The 13,612-nt window shown below is 36.6% G+C and overlaps 1 protein-coding gene across 9 annotated transcripts in view; it reads right to left on the reverse strand.

Moving 5' to 3' along the window:
• TNIP1 (TNFAIP3 interacting protein 1) overlaps window positions 1–13,612 on the reverse strand; it is a 66,173-nt gene that overhangs the window by 7,104 nt on the left and 45,457 nt on the right. For all 9 annotated transcript variants that reach the window (XM_088133861.1, XM_088133860.1, XM_025163956.2 and 6 more), the window contains exons 7-14: window positions 12,702–12,796; window positions 10,014–10,104; window positions 6,051–6,140; window positions 5,120–5,185; window positions 4,265–4,396; window positions 3,250–3,378; window positions 2,932–3,060; window positions 739–864 (exon numbers count right to left, since the gene is read on the reverse strand). In XM_088133861.1, coding sequence (XP_087989987.1) covers window positions 739–864; window positions 2,932–3,060; window positions 3,250–3,378; window positions 4,265–4,396; window positions 5,120–5,185; window positions 6,051–6,140; window positions 10,014–10,104; window positions 12,702–12,796 — 858 coding nt within the window. The remainder of the gene's footprint in view (window positions 1–738; window positions 865–2,931; window positions 3,061–3,249; window positions 3,379–4,264; window positions 4,397–5,119; window positions 5,186–6,050; window positions 6,141–10,013; window positions 10,105–12,701; window positions 12,797–13,612) is intronic.

Here is a 13,612-nt window from a genome sequence, read left to right on the forward strand (position 1 = left end):
GAGCACTACAAGAGCATATGAAACTGTAGTGGGCACCTGACAAGAAGAATAATTTTCTCTAGGCAGTGACTACAATGTCTTATGGGTTCCACTGCTTTACAACTCAAGCATTTAAACACCTTTTAACTCTACTTACTGAGCTGCCTCCTCTAGTTCCACTTAAAATCTCTTTTCAAAAAGCTGCCCAAGCATACCCTTTTGTTCATGTTTTTAATTTCTTCAGGAATCAAACAAGTGGCAGATGGGAACTACATAATCAACTATAACTTGATTCATCTATGAGAGCAAGTATTACTTAGGAGAAGGATGTTGAGAGAGGATGTGGCTAGACAAGCCTATCCATAAATCTCCAAGGATTGTGGCTAGGATCAGAGGAAGGGAATGGGTAGCAAGCTGAAAAACACAGAAAAAAAGAGAAAGAGGGAAGGGGAGAATGCTTGAAAGGACCAAGAAATGGGGAAAGAGGCCAACAGACAGATGGAAGCAGTGGTAGTTGCTCAGAAGGTTTGGTTACTCAGAAAGTCTTGGTTACCAGGAGATTTTGGTAAGCACACCACAATAACAAAAACACAAGATATTTAGTTCAGATTAATCAACAGACTGGAGTTTTGCATGGATCATGGCAAATGGTCTAAATTTCATCTCTTCCATAGAATCCACTTACAGGGGATTCTGTGGAAGAGATTAAACTTAGATCACCAGAACTTCCAAATGCAGAATGATCCTTTGGTTTCCTACCTGGTTATTAGTATGGGTCAACTGTTTTTGAAGTTTTTCTAGCTGCTGCTTCAGCTCCTCTTTCTCTTCATTCATCCTTTCCCTGTCACTCCGCTCCCGCTGGAAATCCTCCTCAAAAATCTTCACCTGGCAGAAAAAGAGGGACTTAAATCCCAGGATCAGACAGTTACACCTGCAAATTTACATCTTCTACATGTTTCACCACTGATGTTAGGAAAACATAACATGTAGAATCCTAAATTCAAAAAGTGCCATAGTTTTGCAAAGCATAGAATCATCTGACAAAGGAAGTTCCTTCATAAACTCATGGTGATCCCTCACACACCAGTTTCCATTCTGACCCATTCAAAGATTCGTTAACCCATTTTTAGCCTATTTTCCTACTTTTTTTTTAAGTGTTGTGAGAACAAGCAGTAAACATCCTGTCATTAATTCTACAAAAAATTATCTTTAAGGATAAAAAATATTTTCAACAAGCCTTCCAACTGATACAGCATACACAACTTTTCAAAACTGCACTTAAAACACTTAACAATAATACTAATTATTGTTGATATTAATGGTCAATTAATAAGATCCACCAATGAAACTAGTACAAATGTTAATACCCATAAAACCACAGAAGTACAACAAATACATACTGCTGAATCTTTCCATATAGGCAGAAACCCATTAAAATCTTATTTGACAATCAAATTTTGTTTAATGAAATTGGTAGCATAGCCTTAGACGAGGAAAAAAGGATAATTCTTTTTATTTGAAAACACTTGCAACTCAGATTTGGAAACAATATGGGCAGCTTTGATTTGAGGGACTGGATTTGCATGTCATCATATGAATTCATTATAGTTCATTAGAAGAGGTACTGCCTCTGTTGTCCATCTACTATAGGTACAACACGTATCTTCCAGGCTTGTGAGAGTAAAGACAACATAGAAAGCAAAAAAGCAGTGTAGAGTTTTTAAAAAGTGAAATATTTCATAAACTAGAATAACAAAGGTGGGGGAGGCCAAACTGTAGCCATTGTGCAAATGACAAAAAGTATATGATTTCAAAAGACAAAAAGAAAGTTCTATCCTGACTTTCCTACCATAGCCTTCAATCCTCCTGCTGGCCTGCCCAATTCATAATGTTCCTACCATCTTTCCACTGATCTGCCCACCGCAGCCAGTGATTTTTTTCCCCAAAACATCAGTACATAAATATTTATTTTTATTTATTTAATACATTTATATGGCTGCCCATCTCATATACATGACTCTGGGCAGCTAACAATGAAAGCAAAATAAAAACAGAGTAAAAACACAACCAATAATTTAAATCATAAATAATATAGTTTAATAGACTTTGTCTGTTTTTTCAGGCAATGTCCAAACTCAAATTTTTGTCTTTTGCATCCAAATTCCATTAAATGGATGTCTGTTACAATGAGGCTTTACTGTATAGCTATTTTACTTTTTACTTCATATTTTGTGACTTCTGGTAAATAATTAAAGAGAAGTATGAAATGATAAGAATCTACATCTTTGGACATGCCAAGAAGGGGGAAAAAAGACATGGTGGATTCAAAATCAAGAGAGTATTTCCCCCCTCCTAAAATCAAAACAATGTTAACAGGCTAAAAAGGAATACCAGCATGAGACACTATATTAAACAAAGATGGATAGACCTTAATAAGTGAACTGGAGCTTGGTAGGAACCATTCAAACTGCTGAAAAAATGATTAGCTTTACCCTGAATTCAACTTTAGCCTAATATTAGTCTCAAACTGAAATGTTTCTGTTTTGACAGAAATAACCCTTACCTGCTTTTTTTTAAATTGTATTTTTTTATTTTATTAGATATTTAAGAGCACAGCCTGGGGGTGGGGGGGAAGACAGGGGAAAAAAAAAAAGCTAAAAGTAAACAGGAGATTTACAAGCATTTTAAGATTATATTTAAAAAATTCAAAGTTACTTTAGTTCAGTTTGACAACTAAAATATCTTGTATCGATTTAAAACTTAAAAGGTTATTATTAAAATCGAGAGGTGACAATTAACGACAATAACCAGTAATAATATGAGTTATGAATCAAAATGATAGATTGCAACAATGATTAGAGTGTAATCTAATAATGCTATCCTTATTGGCAATCAAACAATTCAATATTAAACCTTATGTTAAAAACAAACAAACTAACTTTGTATGCCTACCTGTTGCTTCAGAAGCTCATTCTGGGTCATCACCTCCTGGTGCCGGAGACCCAGGCCAGGATCAGTAGGGCTTTTGAAGGCTGAGGGGGAAAGAGCAGGAGCTTGGAAGTTCAGAGCTTCTTCTAAGGCCTGAGGGGAGACAGCGATAAAGGGACAGTAAGAAAACCTTTCCTGGCATAACATTTGTTTTTTGCAGCAATGGGAAGAGATCTAGAATCATTCCACTGCCCAGAGAAGACCATCACCTGGGAGTAAAGAATCACACAGCTAAGAAAAGCAGAAGAGGAACCAGCTACAAATTCCTTAGAGGACACCCACCTTATTTAGTCGGAGAATCTCCTTCTCCTGGTACTCTCTTTGCCTTGTGACTGGCGCCAACTGATCCTGAAGCAACTTCACCTTCTGCTTGAGGTCCTTTACCTCCCCACCAAGTCTCTCTTTTTCTGCCTGGAGGGGGAAAAAAGGAATAGAATAGAAGGGAAGGAGAGGAAGATGTATGAAAGGAGAAACAGCTTTCCTTCTTATTTCCATCAGGTTTGGAACAATGAACCTCCCTTCCTGCCTAAAAGTCACTCCAGAAGAAATAAGAGGGAATAAGGAGACCTGGACAGGGTCTACCTTCAGGCTTGTTAACCTTTCAAAAGCATGTCAGTTTATACCAAGTAGCGTATAAAATTTTGATGCCTGTCAAATACAACTGGCCATCACACAGCTGTCATTCTCAAATATCTCCCCTCCATCCAAAAAAATCTTATCTTGCTTGATTAAAGATACCCATTTGCTACCCAGTGTCCCATTTGCTCTCTGGTGTCCTCTTTTATAGAACCACACATAGCAATATGAACACTGATGGAAAGAAAGAGAGCAGGTCCCAACTGAGTAAAGTGCCTTCCAGAAAATACAAAGATGAGAACATTCAGAAATCAAATCCAAAAGCAAAAGAGCTTACACGGATTTTGTAGTTACAGCACTATAGAACTGAGCTGCAAAAGCCTCTTTTGTCCACTAGAAGACTGGCTTTTCCAGTTCTTTATGTGTTGCTCCTGCCTACAAGGCCTAATGAGTTGAGGTCTATAGAAGATACAGAAATGACTGAGTCCATCGCCACTTTCTACTGATAATACTTCATTAATGTCAACTTTGTTACTTGCATCTTGATATTTTAAAGATTTAAGACACATCCTCATGATGAGTTACTACAGAGGACTGAAAGCAGGAATCAAAGAAAAATGATATTAATATTACCTGCCTGTCAACCCATTAAATCTAATTGTAAACACTGCTGTTTTAGACAGAAGTGTGGATGCATTCCAACTGGGATTTTGGACTTTACCTCTTCTTCTTCAATTTTGGATTTTGCCAAGAGAAGCTTGCGGTCAAAATCCCTCTGTTTCTGTTCCCGCTCTGTCTCTAACTCTGCTAGTGCCTTCTGGGAGTCAGCAAATTTCTGTCGTAGATCAGTTATCTGCCAGAACAAAAACAAAAAACAAAACTTCCTCATGTATTTTAAAGCCAATTTAAAAGCTATGCTATCCCAAATGAACAAAATCAGAATATGGAGGTATACCTACAGCATGTAATATTAGTATCAATCTCTTACTATATGGCATTCCTGCATTAAATATTTGATTTGGGGAATAAACACATAAAATTGCTTTTGGCAATTTTGGCAGAGATTCTACGATATCATAGAATAATATCTTGTATTGTTTATATTATAGTAGTGAATTTATTGGTAGACCAGTGACTATTGATAAATATAAAATATAAGTTAGATTTTTTTCCCTTTTCCTTTTTAAGTTTTTATTTTTAGTTTGTACTTTTAATTTTTTTTAATTTTCTTTTTTTAAGATTAAAGGTTGTTTCATTACAAAAATAAAGATATTAAATTTAAAAAAGCATAAAATTGCATACTGGTATTATTAGATTTATATTGGCTGCAATCTCTGTATATAGTTAGCTGTAATATGTGTAATTTTCTTTTTTTAAAAACTCAATAGTGTTTACATTTTCACAGGTCAATAAAAGAGAAAGTCTTAAAGGAGGGCTCAAACAGATAGTACTGTAGAGACCCTATGACACAACTAACATTCTCATATTCCTTCCATTTGATAACAAGGCAACATTCATCTTATATTGTGCTATCAGAAACATCTCAGATAAAACTGTCCTGGAGCTTTGTCATTACCTTCTGCTCATACTGCTGCTTCATGGACCGGAAATGGTGGTCCCACTGTTTATTCACCTCCAGTAGCTAGAGAAAAAAATGCATCAAGTTATTCTGGACATATCCCCTTACAGCCTTCATTCCCTGACACAAGCAGTCACAGAGCTGAAACATAACCTTGCTTACTTTTCGAAGTCTGACCAATAGCCCTATATCCTGCATAGGCTCATTCAGGTATCACCCATATTGCTGAACCTGCTAGTAATCACACTTAGTCTATTCCAAATCTCTCCTGGACAGGGGAGGGATTACATCTGTGCGCCAGAGGGCATACTTTAGATGACACATTCAGGAAGAACTCTTGGTGATGATAAGATTAGGAATATAACAAATAAAAAAGAACAGCAGGTAACATGACAATTTGAGAATCTGGAGAATCATTCAGAGGAGGTAGTTCTGGACTAAAAGGGTAAGTAACCTCTATTATTTATCTGGTAGCAGCCATCACCTGATATCAATGTCAGCTAGGGAACTACATTTAGGGTGTCCTAGGTGGCAGGCCTGCTACGGCGCCCACTTTATGGAACATCCCCCCTCCCTGAAGTGAGGCTGGCTCCATTCCTGTTGATTTCCTGAAGTCTCTCAAAATCTGGTTGTGGCAGCAGGCCTGGGGACCCCAGGGGACTGGTGAGATACTGAGGTGGCTCCATTATTAGTAACATCTGCTGCTCTCTCTTAGCCTTGTGTGTTTTTTTAAGTTTTTAAAAGTTTTTAATATTATAATAATAACTGTTTTTTATATATTAATTGTTCTTTAGTCTTGTGTGCCGCCCAGAGTCACTTGTTTGTGAGATGGGCGCCATATAAATTTGATGAATCAATCAATCAATAATAAACACTTTATGATCCCAAGAAAAGGGATATATTTATCTTTTGTATACATTTGGCTTACCTCATTGCGCTGATGTTCAAGTATCTTCACTTTCTTCTCACTTGTCCCCAACATGCTCTTCCCTGCTGCTTTCTCCTCTGTGGCTCCCTTCTAAAAGGCAGATACACATCAGAACTTGAGAAGTCACTCAAAGCAGACAACTCACTAGCCAGAAGCTGGATCCATGCCTCCCTTTTCAAAACCTGTCATTTAAGGTACTGCACAGTTCAGCTCCATCTTTCCCCCAACACCCTGCATATGACAGAATTGAGAGGATGAAAAATACCTGTGTCATCTTAAGAGAAATTGCCCTTTGACTGTTTTGCTCATAGACATCCTTAAATCTTCCATGACTGAAAACAGGAATAACCAAGCATAAAGATTCCTCCATCTTGGAGATGAATGAATCTTTTTGGGGCTGAGGGCCACATATAGTTTTGTGTATTATGTTGAGGAAGCACAAACTTGATTGCCTCCCATCCAAGCACTAACCAGATTAGAGCCTGTTTAGCTTTTTGAAGATCAGCCAAGGTTAGCTTGGCACCAGAACAGGTCACAGCCAGGAAAAAGTGCCCATGGCAATAGAGAAAGCAAACAGCAACAAAAAGAATATAAATTACATTAATAAACAAACAAACAAACAGATACTCTGCTTTTGGCAGGAATCAACTAAAGTACCAAAAGAAAGGCATAACAGACATAATAACATATGACTGTACAGTAACTCATGGCTTTATCACTACCAGAATGGGCTACTTCAATGTACTTTACATAGGACTGGCTTTGCAGATCACGCAGAAACTGCAACTGGTGTAAATTCCAGCATCCCACCTTTTGGCAGGTAAGAGCCACTTCAGCCATGTAACACCAGTGTTGCCAGCACTGCATTGGCTCCAAATCTAACGCTGGTGTTGCTGAGTTTTATCTTTAGAGCTGTAGTTGGCTGGGCTCCTAGGCATCTTTTTTTTTTTTTTAATAAAATTTTTTATTCTTTACAACAAACACAAAACATACATAAACAAACAAAAACATACAAAGGCATAAAAAAAAAATCTTCCATTTTATACCGTGTGTCAACCAGTTACCAAATCGTTGGTGCCCCTTTCATAATCTTCACTCATTTATATAAATTCTCATATAATCTATTCAAAATATACTTGTATACTTATCAATTATCAATTATTAATCATTTATAGCTAATCTATAAAATCATTTATTACAAAAAATTTTAGCTTTGAATAGGATTAGTAATACATTTTTATCCATCGATTATATATGTATATATATAGTAATTAATATCAAATTTCTATTATAAAATTTCCTAATCTATTACATTACTATTATTTTCTCATCCAATCATTAATAAAACAAATCCCGTGTCATATAAAATTGCTTATCTTCTTACTCTAATTTCAAATATCAATTTAACTCATCTCTGCACATTCCATAATTTTCAATAACTTCCTCCTGCATAGGTACTTTTTCATTCTTCCAATTCTTAAAAGTTACAGTTCTAACCACTATCAAAACATACTTAATTCTTCACTACATGTTTCAACAAAAATATCTCTAGTTTAAAATCTATATGTTACTATGTCCAACCATGTATGAATTTTAGTCTAATATCTTAAAACATTTACAATCAAATACAATTCTTTACTTTATATCTCAGTTTTATACCTTATTCAAACGCTTGCATAGTTTTAAGTTCACCCTTTTCATTCAATATCCCAAAATATCTGGCTGTTTATTCCTTTTTCTATATTATTGGATAAGAGAAAGCAATAATAAATGTCCTTTCAAACATTCTGCTTTTGGAAGCTTCTGTCAGTTCCATCATTGTTGTATTCCCCTCGTTTTTTCTTTAGGCATCTGGAGTAGTTTCTTTCAATATTGTTTTACTTCTTCTTTTTAAGTATTCTCTTCGTACAATTTTCCATTATAATCTTGTATAATCTTTTTCTCACCCTCAGTACCAAGAGCAAGTCTGTCCCTCTTCATTTATCAATTGATTAACCCTTTTTGATTCTCGGTTTATAAGCCTCAAAATAGTTCTGTTTAGTGTTTCTGATTTCTTGTGCTATTTCTTCCTTTTCCATTGATCCCGTTTTATGTTTAATTAAGTCCATTTTAGCTTTGATATCTTTTTTTTTTTTTTCTTGCGGGAATTTCTGCAACTCTTCTTCCAGTTTTTTATAGTCATCCTCGATAGTTTAAAAATCTTTTTCTGCATTGTATTTCTCGTATAGTCTATTATCTTGTATAGACCTTCATTAAATCAAAGGATTCTTTATCTTTATTCTTGCCAAGAGAAAAAAAAAAAAAGAGCAAAGGGAAAAAAAAGAAGAGGAGGGGAAAGGCTAGGTCTCTTTAAAAATCCAACTGGGGGGGGGAATAGAGAGCAAAGCAAAGCTTCCACCAGAAAGAAGAGCTACTGCCACTAAACAAGGCTCTTGTGACTAACTCAAACTTTCCATCTTGGATATTTTCAAAGTCGCTTTCAACTCCGCTTTCTTATTTATAGTTATTCGGATGGCACCTGTATAAACATGCACATTCCACTATCTTTTTAGAAAGCCCAAGGTCCTTGAGCATACGTCACAATGAAAAAAAAGACACTATATCGAGCCTCTAGATGGCAGTGCAACTTTCTTTCATTTACTTTCTCTCAACTCCACCTTCCCCACTTCCAAATCAAAAAATATAGGTTTCTTATAACAATAAAAAAATCTTAATAAAAAAAAAAGCTTGAGATAAAAGATTATTGAGTATTGAAAAGAAAAAGCCAGTCCAGTTAAAAATATATTTTTTTAAAAGAAAAACATCTTGCCAATTCCACTAAAAAGGGAAAGTTAAAAAACAAAGATTTCCCCCCCCTTTTTTTTTATAAGGCTCAATCTCGCCGCTTAATCCACTTTTCTTTACTTTTAAAAATCTCTTTAAGTTACTTAAGGTGTTCTCTAAGAATAGTTGAGTAGTAAAGGTCCATCTCACCCGGTTGACACCCCTCTCTTTCTTCTTCCTTTGGAGCTGTCCCGGCTTTCGCAGTCATTAAATGGCTGCCTCTCCTCCGCCGGCTTCAAGAGCTTCTCCTGGGATCAATCTGGGACTTGCGGTGTCCCTGAGATCCGCAGGACGCGCCCTTTGTGATCACCGTCTCTACGGGACGGCTTAGGTCCATCGGGACCATCCGGGGGGGGGAGATATCGGCTGCGATCCTGGGAGCCCAGGATCGCCCGCCGTATCGCCGCGACGCCAGCTTCGCCCTTGGCTGGGCTCCTAGGCATCTTGAGTTCTGCAGCCTCCACATGGAACTCTCCTGTCTGGCTCTGCTCAACCCAGGTGGGGAGGCTTTAGGGTTCCCCATACATGTGCACCAAGATATTTGTCTGTGGCAGCCCCCACCTGTTGGAGCAGCCTTCCCCCAGAAATATGGGCCATCCCTGCCCTGGCATCTTTCAGGAAGGTATTTGAAGCCTAATGGCTTTAGCAGTGATTAGGACTGCGTGGTTTTATCCTTTTTATAATTTAAGAGATCATTCTTTTATTTTGGTTTTATTATCTGTTATTTGTTGTAAACCCCTGAAGTTGATCATTATTCTGACTGCATGTACATTTAATAAATAAATGCTATGCATTTCTTTTCTTAAAATTAAAGATACTATGCTCCAAATAAATTCTATATTTAAATCACACACCCATGCACCATTGTGTCAAAACATGAAACAATATGCTAATTAAAAACACTAAATATTTTGATGTATAATTTAAGGTTATGCTCATCCTAAAGTTTTAAATACATGTTACTTTAGATATTTTTTAAATCTACTCCTTTTATTCTAAAGCTGACCCTTAGATATAGCTACGTTCACATTTCTGAGCAAGACAACTTCCAAGCAATTTAAGGCTAAATGTTATCAGCATATGGCACAGAATAGTGGAACAAGATAACAGCTAGTCCAATCTAGGCTAAAATCCTCCTACCTGTTGCTGGCCAGCACATTCTATATTTTCTGTTTTCACTCCTTCCTTACTTCCCATCATCACCATCTTTCTGAGTTCCAGATTCTCACACCTACATTAGAAAATCATCATCATCATCATCATCATCATCATCATCAAACACAGTATTACATTTTAAGGAGAGGAAAGCAGTCTTTTAGGCTTGCAGCAAAGTATGTAAAGGCAGTTGTCAGGGTAGCCATCATTCAGAATGAGATCTAGTTTAAAGCTCAAGGACAAAAATATCTACCATTAACTGGATTAGATCATTTCACTGAAGATAAAGATAACTATACTGGGTGTCTGCTAACAATTACAAGCAACTTGCCTCCAAATACCATTCAGTATAGAACTAAGAGTAGCAGAGGAGTATATTCTTCACTTCCTGCTAATGGGTTTTGATACAGAATACTTAGAGGACATGGGGTGCTGGAATAGATAATCCTTTGGTCTGATCCAGCCCTATCTTCTTACATTCTTATAATATACACTGCTTTTCCCCTTATTATGGAACATCTCCCCAAAATAGCACCATACTATATGTTAGATTTCTATCCTGCCTTGCCAAACACACACTCAAGATATCTACAAGCAGTTACCATGATTCAGTGCGTCAGGAAAAAAATGCCATAATCATCTTCCAGAAACTATTTTTAATGGAATGTTATGATTTGGCTCCTCCCTCAGCAATTAAATGATAGTAATAGGGATCAAGCTGATTAATCAGGAGCAATCTCACTTTTGAAAGAAAGACACTTATGGAAGATATGAGATTCACTACTAAGTTAACCAAAGGATTAGCATATACAGTGTCTATGTATATGCACGTATACACCCAGTCAACCAACATTTATGCTTGATACCTTGAGTTGCTCTTTTATAGAGCTCAGCAGGCAATATTAAAAGTGTCGGGCTTTTTATTTTTGAAATGTAATTTTTTCTGCTTTTTGCTTATTTTTATTTTTGAGATGCTGTTTAACTTCTCTCTCTCTCTATGTCCGTGCAACCCTATACGTAGGTCAAGTAGGGAGCTGCTCTTGGGTTATTCTTCTCAGGTGACTGAACAATCAAATATCTTTCTTTTCAATTGTAGGGAATTAGTACAGAATTAGGGGGTTTAATTTTTCAATATGAATTCTCCATTTCTTTTTGTCCTTGCTTGCCTCTGTATAACTTGAAGGCACAGTTCTTACTGAATTAATCTATAATAGCTCCATTACTGCCTAAAAAATAAAACAATATCCTCTCAATCTTTATTATAAAAACCAATTCCAGAAACATTTTATATATGCCATTTTAAGCTCCTGATGGTAAGGCAAGATATAGATCTAAGAAAGAAAGAAAAAACTAAGATGAAATAAGAGATATAACTCAACATATAGGCATACCATATTGAGAATCTGGGACTAAATTTACCATATGAGTCTTGCTTTGAAACAGAGTACACCTACTTGATTTTGAGTTAGAAAGTGAGCTAGAACAAGTTCGCTCATTCTTGCCCAAGCAAGTTAATGTTCTAAGGACTGCATTATATCCCTAACAGAATCTATGACAGTCCAAGATAGCTCTCTTATCCCCTACTTGAGAGCTAACTCAACCCTAGAACCTAGACTGATCAAGGAGTGTTGAATTCATAACGGAGATGGAACCTATCAAGTGCAGCATCTAATGGAGAATTAAAGACAAGGCATTTTTAAAAGCACATCTGACTATTAGCCTACAAATCTAGCTATAAGATAAGGTTTGGAATGGAATAATCATGATATTGAGGGTTGGTATTCAGAAAAGCTTCACTTTTGCCAGTTGAAGCCAGCAGGATACAAATGATAACTGTATTACTAAAAAGCATTTGCATTCTGAAAACCCAAATGACAAAGAGTTATATAGACTCCATACAGTTTCCATCAAAAGTAAGGAAGGCTCCTGATGACCTGGATAAAGCTCTCTTAGTAATTCTCAATTACATTCACAACTGTGAAAACAAACCTTGTTCCTCTAATTCTAATTAGAATCTTTGAAAGTACAGCAAATCAAAAATGCAATTTTTTCTGAAAGATCTCACAGATCATAGTAAACCATATGAAAGGAAGGCCATCTATTTTTTGTCAGGGATAACATGTGAGCAATCACCTAGCTTCATCAAGAAGGAAGAAAAATATTTCTTCATGAGCTATGCTAATCCTTCACAAAAAGTTCTGGGCTAAGGAAAGATTTTCTTAAGCAAGTGAGATGTCTTGATTCCAAAGCAGGCCATCACTAGTGTTAGCCTCTCTTTGTCTGAGGCTTGTGGATATAGTTTTATGCCACCCTATGCAAGCTGAGCAAACTAGAATTTAAGGGGCAAGATCTCCACAATTACATTCTAAACTTTACCTGTGTTCTGGTCTTTCATTAAAAAAAGTAAATAGTTTGGACCAGTGTTTGGACTCACTTTGCACCATGCAATATATGGAAATTCCCTTATCACTCTATGGGGCTTCCCACCATTGTAACATTTTTTATGGAGTACTGCCGCATACTTCTGCTTCTTCCTATCAGCTAGATTACAGTCCTAGAATCAACCTCTATAGTAGCACTAACATATCCACTCCAGAATAGTGGACTTTCTCCTCTTCCCCAGTTGTATGTTTGCTCACCAACATACTCTTTTCCCACCTGAGATGTACTCACCTTAGTTTCTCTGAAATCTCATTCCTTTGCTCTAGTTCCCTCTCCAACTTTGTCCTCAACTCCTCATTTTCATTCCGTAACTGTTCACACAATGCCTATTTGAAGGAAAAAGAGAAACTGAGAAAGAGGAAAAGAGAGAACGAGAAGGAAGGAAGGAAGGAAGGAAGGAAGGAAGGAAGGAAGGAAGGAAGGAAGGAAGGAAGGAAGGAAGGAAGGAAGGAAGGAAGGAAGGAAGGAAGACAAGCCAGCAGTACTATGGATTGTATCATATTTGTCAAGAGCCATTTGAATTTTTGCTGAATCATATACTTCACCTATTGTTTTTTATTTAATAAATAAAATACTAAAAGACTTCTCAAACAAAATGGCCTTTTCCAACCTGCATCTATACATTTAAATTAAAACAGCAGTATAACACACGTAACAAAAACATAAATTGAATAAGCATTTCAAATAATCAGAAAAGTTACTAGATAGCAAAGATATGGTTAATTAAAAACATCACTGTGACACAATAAAACACCCAAGGGCCTGACAGAACAAAACTGTCTGTTGAATGGCCTTACAATGAAGTAGTGTCTCTGGGGAGAGTATTCCATAGCCTTTTACTGAGGGACCAACACTAAGAAAGAGCTTCCAAAGAAGTAGGGGTGTAGGAGTGTATAGAGAGATGAATTTGTTTAGGTATGATGAAAATAGTGAATGGCTTTAATATTTGCCAAAAACCTTCCAGCAACAGACCACCTACTATTTTTTCTTGGTAACTGTCTTTTAATCTGAATTAATTAAGCACAAATCTCACCACCTCTTCTTTCAAATGTTGACACAAATATCCAGCTGGATTCTTTGAGTTCCCACCTTACCTCCAAGAAGCTCAAAATGGAGTTGAGAAACAGTGAAGACTCCAACCT

This window comes from Python bivittatus, unplaced genomic scaffold (genome assembly GCF_059951505.1).
Source record: "Python bivittatus isolate LINGU-HERP-01145 unplaced genomic scaffold, Pbiv_v1 ctg000080_np1212, whole genome shotgun sequence".
Lineage (NCBI taxonomy): Eukaryota > Metazoa > Chordata > Lepidosauria > Squamata > Pythonidae > Python > Python bivittatus.